Below are 21,611 nucleotides of genomic sequence, written 5' to 3'. Positions count from 1 at the left end.
AGCCAGGATTATTACAGCACTAGCACATGCCCAAATGCTTCTCACATGTGACCTCATCCCTGTGAAGCTGCAGTCCTTAAGCTCAGGATCATCCTGGAAATCCTGAAATGCTCGAGCAGCAATTTCACTGGCTTCAAGCGAGCAGCAGAGTCTTCGTGAAAAAGGTGTCTGATCCTCCTTTTCAGTGCTTTGAGTCACAACAACAGTAAAAGGACTCTGAGTCTGTTTGCTAATGATCAGCTGAGAACTACCAGGCCAGGGAAAAGGATGTGGGATGCCAAGTCAAGTGGCTGCTTCAAGGGAAGAGGGGGAGCAAGGGCACGATCTGTGCAGCCGCTGCAGGCTGTGCCCTGGTCAAACAAGCTCTTGCTGCAGTGGTAGAGTGGTGTGAGGAATTATGACTGTTTTGGATGTTACCACCACAAGGCAAGCAGGTGCTGCGCCCACTCCTCCAGTCCGCCCCGTTGTGGGTTCACAAATGCCTGCAGAAGATTGGAAAGAGAGGACTTGGCAGAAAGCAGAATATCTGTTTTTGAGAGATTTTCTGCTTTTTTTTCCCCGGCATCCTTCTCTGCTGGCCTGTCCCACGGTCTCCTGCAACTCCTGTATCTCCCTGCTTTGGATAAGCATCAGAGTGACAAGCATTCAGCTGCAGGCTCCAGCTGGTTGTGCCATCCCATGAGGGAGAGCAGTCAGAAATCCACCTTAAATAGCAACACGGGGCTTACCATCAGCTCAGGTCACCAGCGCAGCGCAAAGCAACCAGAGTGTAAGGAGCAGATCTGACCTGGTATCTGTGTTTTACAGACAGGAAAATGAAGAGAAAACCTGCCCAAAGCTCATCAGCGGTCATTTTTGGGGATGCTTGACAGGTCTGGTGAACTGCGAGTGAGCTTTTTGTTTTTTCTGTCCCCAACTCCACCACTAACCTGGGGCAAACACCTTCCTTGGTTTCTGACCTGTGCAAAAATGACAGGGCCCTTGGAAAAAAAACACATTAACGATTTTTTTAGATAAACGAGTAGCAGTGATAGATAAAATGGCGTTTAAAGTAATTTCAGTCTTTCATGGGTGCGTGGACTTGAAGCTGACCCCTTTGGGGTGGATTTTGCGTTCTTCCAACACCCCCAGCCCCTGCAGACGGGCACGTAAAACTCCTTAACTACCCTTGCAACTCTGACTGGAGCCAAAGTACTGGCCCTTGGCCTGCCTTCCCCTCCATCTGCCGGCACTTTAAGCCCACGAAGAACAGAAGCGAAGAGGCGTGCGGTGCTTCTCACACCGCACCTTTCCGACCGTCCAGCGGGATGGACTTCCACCCCCACCCCCGCCATGCCACCCCCAGCACCCCTGAGGGGACCACAGCCTCAACCGAAACCCTCAGCGCCGGTGCGAGGCCCGGGCAGCCCGCCGCCGTCCCAGGAGCTTCAGCGCCTCCAAAAAACGGGAACCGCGGGGCTTGGAGGAACGGCGACAACATGGCGGCTGAGGGGAGGGGAGGGGAAAAGGAGGGGGGCGGGCTGCCTGACGCGTGACATTCCCCCCCCCCCCCCCCCCCCCTCCGCCACACACACCCCCGGCACCGCGCGCGCGTCGCCCCCCGCCCCCGGCCAAATCTCGCGAGAGGCGGCGGCGGCGGCGTCGCGAGAGCGGGTGGTGCGGTGCGGTAGGAGGTCGGCGGAGAAGGACGGAGCCGGAGCCGGTTCGCTCCCCGCCGCCCGCCCGCCTCACCCCCCCCCCCTCCCCTCCCCTCTCCTTTCCTCCGCCGCTCCCTTCCTCCTCCTGCTTCCCCTCCCCGGCCGAGGAACAGGAGGATGCCGCGCTCCGGGCCGCTCCCCGCTGCCCTTTCGTTGCTGCTGGTGACGGCCGCGATCCTACCGGGACCCGCCGCGGCGCAGAACGGTGAGAGCGGCGGGGGGGAGACGGGGGTGGCGCGTTGCTATGGGGGTGGCACACCCTGGGCTCCGCGGCCGTCCCCTCAGCCCGGGTGGGGAGGGGGTGTTGTACCCGACCCTGGGTTTGGGGGGGAACCTCCCCCCCCCCCCCCGTGTTTTCGGATCCCTCAGGGGAAGAAGGGGGGGGGGGGGCGCTGACAGGGCCGCACCGCGGCGGTTTCTCCTTCTCACCCCCCCCCCTCCCCCCCCCCCCCCGCGCGCTTCTCCTGAGGCGTCTCGTGCTGCCGGTAAAATGGAACATCTCCTCCCGCCTACTAAACCTGCATCTGCCGGGCTGCCTTAAATCATTTATAATGCAATAAAACCGTAGTTCCTTAGCAACTAAAGAGGTCCTCTGATAGGAGCGTAAAAGAAGGAGGAAAAAAAAAAACCAACAACCCACCCTTCTCTCTTCCTTGTAGGATAGCATGAGCTAAATCTAGCGCGGCATGCCTCCTCCCTGATGAGTTTGCAGCCAAGTGCATGACAATTAGTGGCAGAATGAAGCAGGGCCAAGAGGCTGGCCTAACCGAGTGCGAGCCTTCTGCTTGAAGGAAGGTCCTGCAGCGCTTATAAAAATGCGTGTCTTATCGTGCCATCTGAAGAGGAGAGCGAGCCACGAAGGCAGGTTTTGTCTGCTCCAGAAGTACTCGAGCACAGTCTTTCTGGAGCAGCTTCTTATGCAGCATCATGGTGAAACGAATGTCAGGGATGCTTTGGCCTGTAAATGCTGTGAAGGGCAGGGATCTTGGCTCACAAGAGACTCCAGTCTATGTGCGTTGGGAAAATTCACCTAGAAGGAAGGGGTACCTTGCTAATATACCAATCCCGTGCAAGTTTTCATTGTTTCATCCTTCCTTCTCTCTCTTTCCTTTCTGTTCTGCAGATATTCAGTCCTAGCGTTTTCCTTCTATTGAAGTGAATTTTGCCTTGCAGCATAAGGTCAGCTTCATTGGCTGTTTGCTCTAGAAGAGACACTGAGGCTTTCAGCATATTTGATGATAGGAAAGATGTAGGTGAAAGAAATAATGTACCAAAGGTCCCAGATCAGAATTATTTAATTAGTGTGTGCAGATTTTGCAGTCTGAAACCAGAACTGTTAACCAGTCTCTGTTAACCAAACAGAAGAAGCTTTGGCATCCACACTACATGAATGAAAACTGCAGGCTTTCTGCAATATAAGGGACTACTTGTGGAACCTAAGAGACTCTGGCAAATCCCACTGGAGTTCAGTGAGAATTAAGGACCCGACTTCCACAAGCTCCCAGGACCATGCTACTTGGGCCAAGTTGTGGTTAAAGTCTGGCTCTCTGTTGCAGAGATGCTGTCTGCTTCCTGTGATAGCTGTGCCATCTGAGCATCATTGTGGCAGGGTTAATCTGCCGATGCTGTGTTTCCCCTTGTATTTAGGTGGAGCGAGGGGAGTGGTCTTCTGACGTGCAAGTTAAATGGGTCCTGTGCCTGAAGCTGTTCCTGTGCAGAGTTAGCAGGCAAAGTGTCAAATGCCAGCACCTGGTATAACAATTCCAAAGAGCTGGTAGGCAGTGCAAAGGTTTGGTGTTTGACTGTAGTTACCTGTCTGGAGGCCAACAACGAAGTAAGTTTTTTTGGATAGATGGAAAGCCTTAGCCTTTCAATGTCTTAATTATGACTTCCATTCCTGACATGTAGCGAACCAAGCAGTAGCAGATCTTGGCATGAAGTAAGACTGCAGACCCCAGGTGTATCCTGAAAGCTCATTAATTTTTATTTGGTTAACTAGGGTCATCCAAGCAATTAAGTGGTAAGGGAGACTCTGAGTATCTGTACTGCTGTAGGAGTTTACACAGATGAGTGAAAATCTTCTTGGAAAGGAGTAGAGCACTTTCAAGCCAAGTGAAAGATAGAGATCCTTCTGAATAAGGTTTATTGCTGCTGTTGAATTTTTACCCCAGTTTGAATGCTCTTGTAACAGAGGGAAACATTTAAAGATCGTAGGCCCTGCCGCAGGAGCTGTTTTCTTTCAGCAAATAATGGCCAGTGAGTTGCTTCGTGAAACGGAACAATTCCTCTTTTGCTTTGGCATGAAGAATAGTTATAGCCATTTCCTGAATTATGTAAACTCCTTGTCAGTCATTAGAAAAATTATTTTGGTGGTTTGAACAGGCACATGAAAGTATGTTGGTGACAGCTCTTTTAAAAACAAAGTGTATCTATATCTAACACACAGATGTGTGCTTTGAAGGTATATGGAAGGATCCCAAAGCGTATATGCAAGAATCGCATTATCTATTATTGATATGGAGCTGTCAGTGTAATGAAAGGTGATAGTCAAAGTGCTGTTGAACGTACAGTAACACCACGTGAGTTTAGGATGATAAAGGAATTGTAATGTAATTTTGAAACTGCAGGGCAGGTCACCACAGAAAATGCCAAGTGGAATCCTGAATGTCTGTGGGAAGCAGCCTTTTTTCTGCTTCTGGCAGGAGATCACTGTTGAATTGCCAGGGATTTTTCCAGAGTGAATGCAATTCAGAAAGTTTTGAATCGGAGTCACCTATAGATTTAAGCTTACAAAAACTGGAAGTAGGTTTTTGACACTTGTAAGGATTATTTTTAAAGCTCTTGCATAAACACCTAAAGATCACAGAAAAATTTGCGTGTCAGAAATTTAACTTTTCCTGAGCATTCTTCTGAGAAACTTGTCAGGTTCTTCGAGGCTGCATTTCTGATGCACGCTAGCTTGTCACTTGTATCCAGAGCATAGTTTAGATGAAGTGACAGAAAGGAGGGCTGGAAGAGAGATGAGGAAGCGTGAGGAGGAACAGCTGGAAAAAGCCAGTCTGTCAAGAAGATCTGTGTTAAACCTGTAGTTTCCAACTGGTATTTGTTGGAAAATCACTTTAGTGCTTCAAAACAGACAGCGTCGTCCTTATGGAATGGTGCTTGACTTACTGTTTGGTGACGAATAACATGTTGCTTGGTTTTTAACCTTTGCAATATCTCTGTTTCTCCAGCTGCTTGTTTAAAAATAAAGACTTCAGTGTGGTAATACTTTCACCTTAGAGTGTTTGGATTTAAAGGAGCATGGCTGTATTTTTACTGTTGTCTAAAATAGATGCTTGGACTGCCCCCATGAAATCTGCAGTGTTTCTACAGCACACCAACATGTGAGTTGAATTGCTAGCAATTTTTCAAGTTCTTCCCTTTTCAGAGCTTTGGTCTGGCAAAGGGCGCTTAAAACCAGACTTTATCACATATTGTATAGAGGAGGGAATTCTTAAACTTCATCACATTTTTAAAATGGAAAGCTGACTTAATAAAATTTTTGGGTTATTCAAAGCTAGACATAAGTGGAAATAAAACCAAACTAAGTTAGGTGGTACTTGTTTAGTTCTGCTCTTCTTCCTCTGTTTGGATGAGTGAGAAGGAGATAACTAGCTGGCTGAAAATAAAATGTGGCTTTTCTGTTGGCAGAAACCAGTATAGAAATGACCATAAAATGAGGAAGAGTAGCTTCTTAAAATGAGTTTCTTCTTAAAAGAGCAAGTGAAAAACCTTGCTTTAATCCTTGTAATGCTGTTTCTGACTGCTGATTCTCATCCATTTTGCACTGATTGTATTTTGATATGATTTTAATGGTCCCCAGATAAAACTAAGAAACAGTTTCATACAGCATTTATAGAGTGTGAGTGTGGGCTGAGTATTGAGGAAAATGTTCAAAGTTCTGTTCTCTTTCCCACCGTTGCTATTCTCCTTCCTCCTACAACTCCCGCATAGGAAACTTAAATACAAGCAATATGACTATACACTTGAAAATTGCACCGAATTCTGACAGATCTCAGCTAACAGGTAAAAAGGCAATAACTGCTAGTACTGACATTTCAAACAATAGTTTTAGTTGTGTTGAGAAACAGTTCAAATCGAGGGACTCAGTGGAACTACTTTTCAATGATGAAATACACTCAGAGTGTTAACTGTCCTCACTGTATGAAGACTCCTTCTTGTTAAATTCATGAATGAGGTGCATTCTCTCCTTCACAATGGGCTGTTTCTTTTGCTGCAAGTACTACTTTAGAGGAGGCAATTGTAAAAACTTGTATTGTAAAGGACAATGCTAGCCTTGTGACTCATCCTTGGGTTGTAAAGCCAGTGTTCAAACTCTTTTTAACTTCAAGTGCTGGAGGTGCTGCAGCTCTCACAGTTAAGACTGAAAATTAGATAAACTGTTTCTGCTTATCTATTAGCAGTGAAGTTCTCTAAACCTGCTTTCTTACCATTTTAGGCTTTTTATTCTTTTTATCCATTCAATTTAGAGTGGGGAAGAGGGTGTTACCTTCTCATCAGCAATTACTTTCTGTACTTCTCCAGGTTAATTGTCATGGTCGTTCTTGGTAAGTTGTATTTTCCTGGCTGTTCTGGTGCTTTTCTGTGGATTTTCTTCAGTCACGTTTTCTGGAGTGTGGTGTGTAGAACTGGACACACTTCCAGTTGGGACCAGACTGAGATTCAGTGGAGTGGAAGGATCACTCAATGTGTCTTGCATATGGCATTCCCATTTGCATCATGGGACAAATGGTTTCTTACACTAAAACATGATTGACTCACGTCCAGTGGGATCCTTTATGGTGGGTGGGTCTTGCATTGCAGGACTGCTACTTTGTGTTCCTTTACTGCCTAAACCAAGTAGTTCTTAGATGTTCTTATTAAGTGGCGTCTCGCCTACTTCTGATGTCTTCCTCCAGTTGTCAAAAGTCCTATTTTACCCGCTCGAGCATGCACCCCTACTTTAGCTTGCTTTGGTTTTATCAGCTTAAGTGACCCTCTAGCCCATCATCAGTCTTACTTCATTCTGTTTTCCAACTACTTGTTCATGTACTTTATCTCATAAAAATCATAAACATGGTACACCAAGCTACATTAATGAGATCTTATTTTTGGTTATGAGGCGCTTGTATAGGGCAGTATTAAAAGCTTTACTAAAATTAGGAAAACTGCGTCTGTTCTTTCTCCTCTAGAGTCACCTTTGGTTTTTATTATCTTTACAGTAGGAGGTCAGATTGTTGTGGGCAAGCTGTCTCAAACCTCAGGTAGGCAATACAACTCGGTTCCTCCCTCCCCCAAGCCCTTCTCCATTTTTGAGCCCTTCCAAGCAGATTTCTTCTGTTCTTTCTGGAGGCTGAAATTGGATTGACTGGTCTGCGATTCCATGGTCTTTCCATTTTAATGTTTTAAACATGGGCACTGTCTGCCCTTTTCTGTTCACCCATCTTCCACAAGTACTGCAGAAGGAGTTGAATTAAACCCAGCAGCTTGACACCCCCAAACTTTCCAAAGCAACCTGTAATCTGGTTGTAGAGCTCTTCCCTGAGACTGTTTATCTCTATGGTCATACTTTGTTTTGAATGGCATATGTGATGATAGTATCTCCTTCCAGTCTTTTCTGTGTACCTGAGCTTTCTGCCCACACCAAAGTTGTGCTGAGGTTGTTTGCAGAAACCCATCAGTGGTTAAGGTGCTGCCCCTGCTGCCAGAGCTGCGGGCTGAATGTGCAGATTTAGTATCTGATCCTGCACACCATCTATTAGATGCTTGAGGACAGCCTTTATGTGTTCAGTCAAACTTCTTAAAACAAGCCGCTTACAAGTATTTAATAATGATTGTAGTGGCTTGTCATTTTTCCCTGTTAATTCTATAATATGAAACCTGACTTGTATAAAGTTGGAGGAGGGAGAATGGCTGTTAAAACATAACTCAGGAGTTATCGAAGCTCTGTGTCAAATATAACATCCAGTTGTTCAAAGCGTGATAATTGTCTGAAACATTATTTGTGTGCCTTTAAAAATATGTTAAATCTATTTCCACTCCAAGTTAAACACTTTTATTTTTGATGTCTTGTACTCCATGGTCTTTTTTTGGTGTTGAAGGAGAGTGAGTTTAAATATAATTCCAACCTGGATTGAATGTCTGTATCTGTGTCAAAACTTGGAGGTATTTATCCCCTAGTAGGATAACTACTGTAGACTTTTAACAATTCATGCCCTGTTGATAAGCTTGAAGCTTATTTGGGTCATCTGTGTGGCTGAAGTCACCACTTACGCAGTGATGCAAACTCATTCAAGAAAAAAGACAATAATTTTTGAAGCTGTGAAGGGTTCTTCATCATATGGTCTCAGAAGCTGTAGATCTGTTATAATTAAGAATGAGAAGTTTTTTGAGAGCAAGATGGGATTATTTTTTTTCCCCCACCATTCCTATTCAGAATGCAGTGAAAAACAGCACCATCATGTCAGCATAGTATTTTGGCTGCTGGAAGGTGTGTATGCATGGGATAAAGTGTGAACAATGGGCTCTGATCCTGGGAAGCAGATGTTGAGTAAATATGACCCCAAATGGCACACTGTTGAAGAGCTGTAGGATAGGAGAGCCTTTATCTTCTTCTTAATAGGTTTGATCTTGAAATGGGGTAGGATAGCAGAGATCTCTACTTTGCAGCTGCTTTTGAAGGAGGGAGGAAGAGGCGTCTGTCTTCTGCTCTTTGGAGGTGTAGTTGGAACTTCAGTATATAAGATGGAGTCTCAGGGACACAATGTTTATATCAACTGTGTTAGCTTTTGATATCAGGTTGGAAGCGTTTCAATATATCAAAGAAAAAGCAGGAGCAGGGATATTTTGAAAGAACAAATTTTCCAGATGAGGAGGAAGAAAGTGCCCAAGACTGTAGGTGACTAGCTAAATGGATTTGCATTGTGAGACCTTTTTGCAGAGGAAAATTAGATCATAATGTCCTGTTCTGGTTTGAATAAAGAAAAAAAGAAGGTCTTAGATTGCTCTAATTAGCATAGGGTTGTTTAACATTACATGTTTTAAAATGCCACATTAATGAATCTATTGAGCCGAAGTGCTACTTGGCGTTGCAAAGTAGCGTAGCTACTTACTACTTCCCACGCTAGCTTTCAGTACACAGAGGGATCATGGTGGCTATCCCTATAGCCTGTGCGTTTGTTTGGAAACCTAAACTAAATGCATTTTCTAACAGGCATATTGAAGATGTGAGAAAATAAGAGTAAGGGGAATATAATAGACTAGAAAAGGGAAGGTGTGAAAAGATTAAATCAGTCCAAAACTTCAGCAGTAGAAGTGGGTGAAGAGGATTTAATTCTGGGGTTTGGTAAAACTGACAAAGAATATATTTTAAATTAAAAAAAGAGAAAATTGAACTTAAATGCCTAGAAAAGAGCTTGACAAGGATTTTGGCAATGCAGTAGGCTCCCAACAGACATCATGGCAGACCAAAGGCAGACTGAAATAATTTGGTGAAGGCGTACAGCAGGAGTTTGAAAAAGCAGATGCTTGAGTGCATTTTTAAAAAGCAAGTAGATACCATATTGACTGATCACTCTTGGATATTTTTTTTTTTGGCCTAGTTTTCTAGAAAAGCTTTGTGGTAGTTAACTACCTTAGAAGGTTCAAGTTGTGAATGTAGAAGTATTTTAATCCCTGTCATACTCGTTCAAAACTCCTAATAATGAATTAAGTGATGCTAAACCATTTTAAATGCAGTTATAAATAGGAGTTCAGCTGCACTGTTTCTGTTAGTCTCGTTAAATTCATGCAAGTGTTGTAATGTTTAAGAAGCTCTTGTCTTTCTGTGATGCTAAACATAGTATGTAATGACTGACATAAGTGTTCAAAATATTATGATACCTTACTGCTTGAGGAACATCTGAAATTAATATTACAGTCCAGAGCTTAAAAGAGCAATTGCTCTAGAGGTGGTTGTGTAAGTTAGGATTGCTTGGTTTGGAAAGGAAAGGAAGGTGCCTCGATACAGCATCTGAAGATTTTGCAAGATGCCACGAGAATTGGATACGAGTGTGTTTGTTTTCTATTTGTTTATTTCTCAGTACAGTAAAGGATGGTTAATAGAACTGTAGTAGAGGACAAAATAAATGCCACATGGGGATTACTTAGATCTGTGATACACAGCTTTCCATGGCACCGTGAAAGCTGGTCTCTTGTCTTGGGCACAAGACTGACAAGATTAGCCAGGCTACTGTATGTGCAAGGATTATCTTTTCCCCTGAATTATTGGTGGGGTGAGGGTAGCCTGGTGCTAAAAATCCATAGTGTTACAGAAGATGGACTGATTTTAATTCCCTGTTTGAGCAGGTTAGAATCATTGTTACCAGGAGGTAATGCAGGCTGATGGAACAAGGAATTGGAAGATCCATAACATACAGTTTTGCAGTATGTTGTTGATCTTGTCTTTATGTATCTTCAAGCAAGGGCAGTAGATTTCTGTTTGTTACACTTTGGTTGTTGATTTCTGCTTGAGGTATTCTAACCTGTATATACAGAAAGTTTACCTAAAGCAGTCTTTCTCAGGGAACTTAGTATTATTTTGTCCTCTCTCCTTTAAGCATCCAAGGTTGCAAGCAGCTGACTCCCACTCTCACACTTCATAGTATTACTTGTCTGTATGATTTTTCTAGAAGTAAGATGACATTAATTCACATTTTGGGGGTCTAGTTTGAAGTGGGAGAAACTTATATCACAGTATGTAACTTGAAATGTTTCTTAGTTCTGCGCTGATTCTTACTCTGTGCAGTCCTGTGTAATCTTTATTTAGAAAGGGGAGGGTATAGCAGAAAAGATTGAAAACTATTCCAGTGAGGTTTGAGGATGGGGTTAAGAGGTTGAGATCAAACAAAGCCAGGAATAAATGACATGGAGAGAATAAATAAATATACAGCAAGTCAGCTGGCTTTAGTATAGTGAGAAATGTAACAGGATGTACAAGTTGCAGTTTTAAGCCAGATAGTCACCAAATAATCAAACTTTTATTCTGAGTGAGGCATTATCCTGTTTCTCAAGTTTGCATCTGAAGACTTGCAGTGTAGGCTCTATTAGGCATCTTAGTTTACACTTGTGACAAACTACCTTAATGACTCTAGGAAATAAATAGGAAGCTCATTATTTGGCGATACCATTTTATTCAATGTTTGCATACGGTAAGACAAATTCTGCAGCTACCTTCTTCCTCTTGGTATGACTGCCAGGCTACATAAACAGTGAGTTCAGCGGTTAGTTGCTGTTGAGGCTTACCACTTCACTAGAAGAGAGTTGCCTTGGGGAAGTGTTTTCACAGTCCCAAAGCAGCTGAACACCTTGGTTTTGTGACTCGGAGCCAGTCTGCACCTGGTCTTTGGAAGTCTCCTCTGGATGGACTTCTCCCTATTTATGTATATTTGGAAAGCTAGGGCTTGCCTTGCCTGGTCAGGCTTCCTCCCCCCCGCCCCACTGCATGTTCATTGGTGGTGGTGGTGGTGGGAGTCTGACAAAGTGAGCAGAGTTGTTACTGTCTGCTATGCTGTATGTGACCCATCCCATTAGAAACAAGTGATTTTTGTTTAACCTAATGGTAAAATCTGAGTATGTCTCAGGCATACTGGAGGACTTGGTGCACATACTTCCAAATTGCAGGTAAAAGGATTGTCTTTGGCAGTTATTTGAACAAATAGACAGTTTTACTTGGAGAGCTTTTCTTTTGTATAATCATTCTACATCTGCACTAAGAAAAATATGTTCAGGTTGCCACTCTCTTTGTGCTTCATTTTGCTTTAAGAAGTGCTGTACTTTGTGCCCGTTTGGTCCCTGTAATCTAGAAACTAACACTGCAAGTTATTTCTGTTTATCTTGTTTCATTTGGGGTACTTGCCCTTTTGCTCTTACAAGCTTCACTTCTTTGTGCAGGCCCCGGGGGTGACCATCAGTCTCTGGCCTGACCACTAGTGTTTTCAGAACTGCCAAAAAGGTTGTGTTTCACAAAATTGTTTTATCTTCCTTCTAAATTTGGGGTTGTGTTTCTGTTGATGACTGGCACCCGTTGTATAATGCTTTTTTAGGTCACATTCACCTTTGGATTTCCCCTTCCAGTTTAAGTGCTATCACCTCTAACCCTTGTGTTTTTTGAATTATTTGAGCTTTACCATATTTGTGCCAATTCTTTCTTTATGCACAATGGTTGGGAAAGATGCTCGAGTACCTGGCTGTAACAACTTGGTACTGTGAGACCTTTTCTGCTTGTTATCAAACATGACAGTAGTATAAATATTTTCATTTCCTTCTATTGTGTTATTTGTGCTTAGATTGGTTACAGTGCAACTCTCCCCATTTTTTCTCCTGTAACTTTGGCAGAGAGGACAGCATGTGGTAATGCAGCATTCCCTTCCTGGCTGCTTCCAGAAACAAACTGTTTGATGTAGACGGGACAGTTTGCATCTCTCCCCAGTTTTGAGGGTACTGAACCTAATATGAGAGTTAGATATATGGTATAGATGGTTGACTTTCAGACTTAATTTGTTAAATTTTTAACTGACAGGTTTTTCAACGCTTTGTTGCAAGTTCTGTGTTGCTCAGTAGCAACTTATGGTCTCACTTAGGGGTATAAGATAGCTTTAAGCAAAGCTGCACGTTTTGGCTCTCAGACTCCTGAAGCTCCTATTTTTAGCAATACCAGGATCAATTTAGTGACCCCAATCTTGAGCCATATGGAGTAAGGGGGGTGGGGGGGAGTCAGTTTGGTTTCTAGGAAGGGAATTAGTTGGGAGAATGGAGCAAAAATGACAGGACAGAGAAAAATAGCTTTTAAGGAGCTATAAATAACAGCCAAGGCAGGAATTTTAAAAGGCTATGGATGAATACGGTACTTGTTAGAGTATTCTCTTTTCCCTGTACCTCCATCTTCATCTTCTCAAATCTTGCTTTAAGTAGATAAAATAAGTTATGTGGCTTTTTAGTACACAGTAAGTGTCTGGGAGTTATAGTTGTTTGTCAGTGGCCTGCATTAATGGTTTTCAGCTAAGTATTGTCACATTCTTTTTTTGTTGCCTCTATTTATGCCTCTTCTAGGCAGCAAATTAACTGCAAAGATGATTTATCCTTTCAACAGCATCTACCAAATGTTAATCTGGCATTGGCTGCCCAGTCAGTACCAGTATGAGCATGCCTTGTCCTGCATTGCTGCTCTCCTGTTTTGGGGCCTCAGTGTGGCAAAATGAAGTGGATTTATAATTGCCAAAGGGTTTTCCAAATATTACACTGTCATCCTCTTTTTGCAAACTGAAATGGGAGTTCTTGCCTCTCAGAGATGGAGAATTACTATATAAAGCTTTTTGGTTTCTTTGTGGAAATGTAAACTTGCTCTAAGATGGCAATGAAAATACCTTTAGTTTAGGAAAACCCTCAGCAGCAAACTTTTGACAGCCAGCAGAAGATCACTACATGCTTGCCCTGTTCTTACATTCTTGCCACGACCACCACTGTTAAAGGCCTGCTACAGGATAAATTTTTTCAGTGCTTTTGTCTGGTCTCTAGTAAGTTATTTAAACAATATCTTCTAATGCTGTTGTAAAATGACTGCATGATTTAATGTGGTCTTTGGTTCAAGAGCATGTGAGACTTTTTAGTGTTGTTACCATGTTGAGTACAACAGCTCTTTAACGGTGCTGTAATATAAAATAGAAGTAGTACCTTTTTTACTTGAGTATAGGGAGATGATTCAAATTAGATTTTAACCAAATTGTTTAGGTCACCATTTATACTCAAACACCAAAAAATCTCTAAAATGTAGTTGAACACTTATTTAAATGTGTGTTAGCTGTGGGTCTGGATTCCCTGGTATCTTGAGTAGGCTGGACTTGTGTTCTCTTAATGGTTGGGGCATGCTGGATCTTGCCACTGACTTCTGTATGGTACTTTTTTCTTTCCTTTCTCATCAGTTTTGTAGTGAAGCCATCTCAGACCTTTGCTTTTCAAGCTTCTGGTTTTTACTCCCTTCAAGCTGTCTGCGTAAATGCATTTTATCAGTGATGTGGTGGTACTGCTGCTGAGTTGAAAAAAATCAGAAGAATTTATGAATTAATGTTTAAAGACTGCTTAGTGAACTGTTAGGGGGCTTCACCTGTTTTATTCTTGCAGAAGCTTTACAGCAGATAAGTTTTGGGTTCTGTCCCCCACCCCTGTCCCATAATTAGCACTGGTAGCTTGGTGGTGGTGTTTTGTAAATTTTCTTCTTTATTCTGAACAAAGGAACAGGTTTCTCTCAGTATTTTATGTCAGCTCCCTTTTATGCTGCTTACTTGAAGAGTCAAAATCTGCTTGGCCCTTAATTGGATTGCTGCTTTTGCTGCAAAAGAAGTAGGAGTAGGGGAGTCTAGTAAAGAGGGCTGTAGGCTGTGTTTAAAGCTGGAAGGCTGACTCTCTTAGCTAGAAAACCCAGAAGCTCAAAAATGGACCCCTTTAACCATAACTAGCGTTTTGGGGGGGTTTGTTGCCCTTCAGAACGTAATTTGTGTGAGGACAAAGTCAGGAGATCTGAGTGGCTCAGTCCCCTGTGATGAACAGCCTTTGGCTGCAGGAAGGTGATTTCTGTGTGTGGATTAGGATGAACAGTGTGGGTAATCACCAGTTAGGCTTGCGTTAATCTTGGCTGATATGGAACTTGAATTTCATCTCAAATAGCGATATTTGATGCTGTAGAAGAGCTGCCCTCAGAAGTTTATTTTTGTACTAATAATCTAAGCAGTGTCAGTAGGCCATGTGAGATCAAACGCCGGTCCAAGTTAGGATCCGATTTATGACATAACCCTGATGCAGCCACATGTACTGGCACAAAGCAGTGAGAAGGGCAAGGCTATTTCTATTGGCATGTCCTATATACAAGTCGTAAGTGTTGGTAGACAGCTTGATGTGGATGTCCGAGTTAGCAAAGCCTTCCTCTGGTCAAAGGCATGTTTTTAGGGTAGTAGATGTGTCAAAACAGGGAGAAGCTGAACTGCTCTGTAGAAATGGTTCGGGGAAAAAATATTATTCAAAAATGCAACTTGGAACAAGTATCTCAATTTTCAAAGGAGTATAAATCTGGCAAACAAATAGTGCCATCTCTGCTACTTTTTAATACATTTCCTTCCTGCTGCCTTCGTCCCTGTAACTGGAATGCCATAATGATGTTCTCCTGGAGAATAGCCTGTCTTTGGGCTGTCCACTGTTGCATGTATACACTGCGTAGCTTGTCTGACAAGGGAGATCAAGACCTGACCTGCTAGAGATGTTACTCTGAAGTTAGAAGTTAGTAGGCAGTAATTCTGTCCAGCTACAGAGAGCATAAACTTTTGAAGTAAATAAAGCATCCCTGCTCTAACCCCATCTCCTGCAGTGGGGCCAGTATTTTAAATATTGTTATTAGGCAGATCTTGCTCCGTTTAAAAGTTGAACTCTGATTTACATTTAAAAATGTATTGTACCTAAAATGTATTATACCTTCTGCTAATAGTATTTCTTGTGCGCGTAGAAGATATTTTTTTTTTTTTTCCCCTGAATGACTTGTTCTCAGCCCTGCCTCGGATTGTGTGACCTGTTACATAATCCAACAATTCTGCAAAGGGCATTTCTTTTAAAAGGTTGGTGTATTAAAATGTCCTGCTTCTTGATCACGGATGAGATGGAGCAGCTTGTACTTCTGCAGAATGCATAAAAGCAGGAAAAAAAAAAGGTTTGCCATTCAGTATGTGCTTCCTTCATGCTAAAGACTAATGTAATCAGTCTCCTTTCAAACACACATTTGTTGTATCAGGAAAGGTCAAAGCAAAATTGAGGAGTACTTTAAACCTTTAGCTATCTAATGGCATAGTCTGAGGATTTTAAATAATTGATCTGAACACAAGATATTTTTGGTTGTCCTCACCAGCATTTTATAGCGTTTTTAATATCTTTAAGATGCAAATCTAGTGGTATTAAAAATTTTTGAGATCCTTAGCATGCAGGCTTCAGTTGCTGTGTTACATGTAAGCACTGGACAAATTTAAATTGCTGACTACTGTAACTCTGCTTTTGTGTTGTGAAGCTGAATTCTTTCCCACTTATTTAAAGGGAGTGGGTTCCTAGTTGTCAACAATGATTTTTTGGCAATCTACAGGAGCCTTTTTGCTCCTGTATCTTTCTGCTTTAGAGAAACTCTTGTATATTCCTTAGCTGCAAAGATAATATTTCTGTAGTGACTTAAAAGGAATTAAAACCAATAAATGCTGGATTATTTAATTTTTTTTCCCTCCCTGCATGGGTGATTGTAAGTCATCTTGTTCCCAGGTTGTGCCAGGGAGAAGCATAAATGGAAATAACAGGAGAATAATGGCTGCCTTTTCTGAGAATGATGCAAGCTTAATCTTTGGAAAAACCTTTGAGAAACTAGTCTACAAATTCTCCATGGAAGGAAATCTCTTGTGATAAATGCTTCTTGATGCGTTCGAACCAGCTTCCTGACAACGTGCACTCTTTAGAACAACCAGGCATGCAAAAGCAGTGTTTGCTGCACAATTACATAGTTTTAAAAAGGCTTGGCATAGCATCCTGTGCTATGCCAGCATCAAGCAAGTCCCAGCTCCTTAAGGTGATTAGGTTGGGTGCCTGATACCAGCAGCCAGTTTGTTTGTTCTGTAAGTGTCTGTAGATAAGGGGATTTTTTTTGCCTTCAGATTAGAATAGTTTATAGCTCAAGGTTTTACTAAAGGGAGAGCATAGTACTTACTGAACCTGATTACCACTTATATGTCTGCTTTGAATCCCTAATCAGTTGACTAGAGAATGAAAACTGCCTTAAGTCACTTGACTCTTGCATCAGTCCTCCAACGCAGAACCCTTCAGTTTGCAGTCAGCCCAGGGGAACGTTTTCTAGTCATGCATGTAGCATTCAGGAACGTGATGATGACAAGCCTCTTTAGGATTTTAAGATATTTTAATATTAGGCCTGGCTTGTGTTCTGCCGGTGCTGGCCAGAATTGAGATGTGTGTCCTCTGAGGAACAACTTGCCATTTTCCTGGAATTGCTCAAATGGCTTTGTCATCCACATTTATTTAATTGGTGTTGGGCAAGTTGTTGGTCTACATGAACAGCTGAATGAAGTTACCCAGACTTGCCTTTTTTAAAGCATGTGTTTGAAATGTCACATAGCTCAATATCATTCTGTTTAGGATGTTGTCTTCTGTGCTACTTGGGGTGTATGTGAGCTACTTCAAAGATGGCTAGGAGCAGTTCTTCACTGATGCTCTTTTAATATTTTCTTTGAAATATGAAGGTATGCGCTTTTTAAGGCACTGAGCAAATGCATGGACTTGCTGTTGATCCGGATACCATTAACTGTTTCACAGGCAAGTTAACGCGTGCTTCACAGTGATCAGAGCTGGCTTCATAATTTCTCTGTCAATCTGTTGTTTATTTGGAGAGCACTGGTCCCAGCGTTATAAGCAAATGAGAGATTTTTCTGTACTTACTATAGAAGTGAATGCTTTAATATCATGTCTGCAGTGATATTTAAAAATGTCTCTCCAACCAGGATGTCCAAAGCAGAAAGAATCACTTTAATACATAAACTCACAGGGCAGAGAGGCTTGGAGCTTTTTAATTTATACTCCTTCAACACATCTTAAGCAGATGGGCTTAAAAGAAAAAGCAGAATTCGATAAAGAGGAGGCTATAAATTGAAAATAGAGTTTGCTCTCAGTAGAAAATGAGCTATGGTAGTGACTGCAGAACACACTTTAGAGACAAGCTTGTGCAAAAATAGCATCTTTTTACCCCATGTCTGCTCCTCATGTGTCATCTGAATAGTTAGTTTATACATGTAAGCCACTGATTTAGTTATCAGCACTTTTAAGTCCTTTGCAGAAAAAATATGGGAATTGGCGAGTTAGAGGTCCTTAACAAAGAGAGCAATTAAATGTTGATATCAGGCTTTGCTTACTGTTTTACAGTGGAATGTATTTCAGTTTTCTTCCATCATTTTTCTAGTAACCCAGTGAAATACCAAGTTTCTCAGTTGTTTGTAAAAGACTTAAGTTGGTGTTCCAGCTACCTCTTTAGACTATGTTCTTCTTCTGGTTCTCTGGTACTATAAAGCTTTGTTCTTTTCAGCTAGAGAACTAGGAAAAAAGACCTGCGAGCATTTACACTTCAACATGTGACTATAGCTAGCAGGATGACATCAATATGGACCCAAAATGAGGGCGTAGATACTAATTTCTTGTTCTGACCATTCTTCTCTTGCTGGATATTCCAGACTTGAATCTATTTTTACATCTTCTGCCTTATGGTATCAAACATACAGGTATGGGGTTGCTGCAAAAGTAGAAGAATTGTAAACACTGTCCACAACTCATGAAATTATGTGTGAATATGAGAAGGATGTCCACAGAAGGTTTCTGAACCCAAAGAGTTTATATAATGAGAAAGTATTCGGGATGAAAGTACTTTCCTGAAATTGGATGTGTGTAGCTGTAATTGCTGACATGCCAGTGTCTTTTCTACCCAGTAGTGTTTCTATGAACTGTGCTTTGATGTGTTTTTTCAGTGAATTATGGTTACTGAGATCAGTTTTTGCACAATAAAAGTGACCATAAAATAATAGTTGCACTTGAAAATCATTGTGGTGTGAAGTTAAGCACTTCTTTTTTTATTCTGAGGAAACTCTTGAATAAAAGCATCCACAGTGTGAATGTATGTGGGAGAAGATGAATGGGCAGCTTGAGGGCCTCAGCCTGATCTAAGGGTTTTACATTTGGTGTAGGCGGTTGGACCAGAGGACCTTCAGAAACCATGAATCCTCTGACTTATAACCTAGAAGCTGATCCCTGTGTCCTTTCTCTATCCATCTGTGCAGAGAAGTGTCTCTTGGTTAAGTGGGGCATATTCCCAGGATGGCCTCGCAGCAGCAAAGGCTCTAAATCCATTTACTTAAGGACTCTCTGAATTTTCCTTCAGCAAACAAATAAAACTAGTTTGTCCATAAATCTCTTTGCATGTCAAACTAAGCAGGGTTTTCTAATGCACAGAGAAATGAGGAATGTTAGTCTGAATAAAAAAAAAAAAAGTTAATCCTTATGTCTGTGGACCTAGAGAAAGTAATCCTCAGGTTTCTGTCACTGTGAAATGTATCTAATGCTACATCATGGGCCCATGCGTTTTATATGATACTCTCTGGGTACTGTTTCTCTGTAGTAAGTCATAACCTACCTTCAGACATATAAAGTTGCAAAATGAGATTGCAGTAATTAATTTCATGTATTGCTCCAGTTCTCGGTATGCTTATAGGCAGTATAGACTCATCTGGGTATCTGATACACATGTCAGTGCTGTTTATAAAGCTGCTTCTGTAGTTGGTTAAAGAATAGGGCAAAACAGACCAAGAAAATTAATGCCGATTTTTTTTTTAGTTTGTGGAATTGGTGCAGTGCATTCAGGAGACTATAGCCAAAGGTTGAGGTGGCAAATAATTTGTACCGGTGCTAGGGCAGCTGGTGGGTCATACTCAGCAAAGATGACAGGGAGTGTACTGTAAAACTTAAACCCTCATCAATGAAGTGATTAAGACCAAACCCATTTCTTATCAGTGGTATGATTAAAAACGATGTTCTCTGGTGATAAAAGAATGGGAAGCCATCAAACCTGCTAGATAATAGGTGAAAACAGGCAGGATACTTAAGTGTTTTCCATGGATTTGAGGTATCTTCTCCAGCTGGTGTGCTGGCTGTCACTGTTTTGTAGATTTGACTAATTTGAAATACTTTGGTTTAGTAAAGGTGAGCATTGGAAAGAAACTAAACATTAATTAGGCTGCCTTTTTTCCATCCTAAATGAATTAAAAATGCAGTACTTTGACAAAGTGATGGTGCTTTTTTTCTGCGCTCAAAATTTTATCACTTAATTAACACCCTTCAGTGAAGAAGAAAAAGGTGTTAATTAGACAGAATACCAGTTTAAGTAGCAAACACCTGGTGCTCGGGTTTTCAAAGCCCAGATGATGGGTGCAGTAGGAAAATGGAGAGGGGAGAGGAGGAGGGCAGCTTCTTATTGCGGTTTTCTTTGATATTCTGATGCAAGTTATAAGTGAGACTGTTGCCATGTAATAAAGGTGAAAGTAAGCTAAAGAGAGGGCAGAGCAAAGCCAGCTGAGAAGTGCTTTGTGGGCTGCCCAAGATAATCTATGGTTTCACATTTTAATGAAGTCGTTACAGCTAGCACTTAGTTTTATCCTCTTGCCTGAAACGGCAATCTGCGTGGTCGTTCCCTGGAGCTCCAGCCACACTTTGAACCCCTGAGTTCTGGTGTCAGGACCAGACTTCCCTTGGAAGAAGGTAGTTGTCTCTGAGACAGTACAAATGCAGCGTTTCAGAAGCATGTGAACTGTTTGCATCTGGTTATATTATTTTTCCCTTTTGAATCCTCATAACTGCAGGCTTTTTGCTTAATTCCACTACAGAAGATCAAGCGATTTATCTAGTTACTCTGAAGCATGTGTCAGTGGTGGTAAAGCTTTGTTTCATTTTACCTGTGCAGAGCCTAGGGTACTTGGAAAAGCTGGAAGATTTTTTTATTAAAAATATCAGACTGCACAATCCAGGATGCCAATTAGGAAAAAGGTGTGAAAACAGTTTAATGAAGATAGCTCGCTGAAAGCTTCAACCCTTAATGCCTGTTTTTGGTGGTAGAACTTTGATACCAGGGGTAGTGGCATTTGCTGGAGTAATATACCAATATCTCAACCGGAGCATTTTGGATAACGCTGGTCTATAGAACGTAAAAAACTTCACCTTGGCAAAGATATTTGGCTTTTTGATATTCCATTTGATGTTCCATAGGAAAGGCATTCCTGAAGGCATGTATTTACAAAAACGAATTACTTTATATTAATAGGAAATCTTTTAATGGGTTTTCAGAGACAAAGGGAAACAAAAAAAGGGCTAGCTTAGCTTTACTTTATTCAGTCCATAAATAAGTGGAATTGCAGGCTAAGCCCTCAACCAGTGCACAGAAATAGTCTCCAGAATTCTGCTAAACACCTGAGAGCAGTGGAGAAGCAGTGAAATACAGACTTACGGTGGTCTAATAGGACAAATAGGAAACATCAGCCTCTCTGTTTACATGACAGTTTTCACTGTAAACATAGACAGTCAGTAAAGCATTCAGTCCCTGAGCAGTCTAGATTTTATCTGTGTATTGTGGGTTCATACTGAAAATCAGGTTTATTTTTGCACTAGCTTTGCAAACTCTCTTTTTTTGAGCTTTGAACCGTGTTTTCTTTCTTTGTATAAGTGGAATTCCCCACAAGATAAAGATGGGATCACGATAGGATAGGAGCATTGTCTTGCTTGATGGAGAGGTGTGCTGCTTTGCCCCCAAATATAAAATTGCTTTGTTACAGCTATATTCCTTGTGGTTGAAAACATCCTTGGAAATACATTGCATTTCCCTCGCTTAGATCACCTTTGTATGTTCGTGTGTGTGTTCTGCTTTGAACTTCTCTGAACGGCCTCTTGTGCTCTTGGAGCTTCATAGCTGCTTGTTTCCTGATCTTTGCAGACTCTTTTCAAGACTGTCTCCTCTTGCTATTTGATGTTGATGGTCTTGTGCTTGTTTTCAGCTTTAGTCTTCATGCCTGATAAACGTAAAACCAAGAGAAATTAGTTTGTTCTACATTGTTAGGGCTTTTTGCAATACCTGCATTTCATTTAAACCTGGTTCTTTCTGTCTTTGCTAGGACTGGTTTAACACTTCCTTTCCTCAGCTAGCACTTACCTACTTTTTCTTAAGGCAAAATGTAGCTTTATTTTTAAAAACACTTTCCTTAGACTGGACTTTAACTT

The 21,611-nt window shown here is 41.8% G+C and overlaps 1 protein-coding gene across 1 annotated transcript in view; it reads left to right on the top strand.

Annotated features, from left to right (window-relative positions):
• The first annotated feature begins 1,634 nt into the window (after positions 1-1,634).
• Positions 1,635-21,611, top strand: part of NPTN (neuroplastin) — a 59,238-nt gene continuing 39,261 nt past the window's right edge. Inside the window, exon 1 of the mRNA XM_049812386.1 lies at positions 1,635-1,902. Within this exon, the coding sequence (XP_049668343.1) occupies positions 1,815-1,902 (88 nt within the window). The 5' untranslated portion in view covers positions 1,635-1,814. The remainder of the gene's footprint in view (positions 1,903-21,611) is intronic.

Source organism: Accipiter gentilis, chromosome 10 (genome assembly GCF_929443795.1).
Source record: "Accipiter gentilis chromosome 10, bAccGen1.1, whole genome shotgun sequence".
Taxonomy (NCBI): domain Eukaryota; kingdom Metazoa; phylum Chordata; class Aves; order Accipitriformes; family Accipitridae; genus Astur; species Astur gentilis.
The sequence above is the reverse complement of the archived record's forward strand: the minus strand, read 5'-3'. Positions and strand labels throughout refer to the sequence as shown.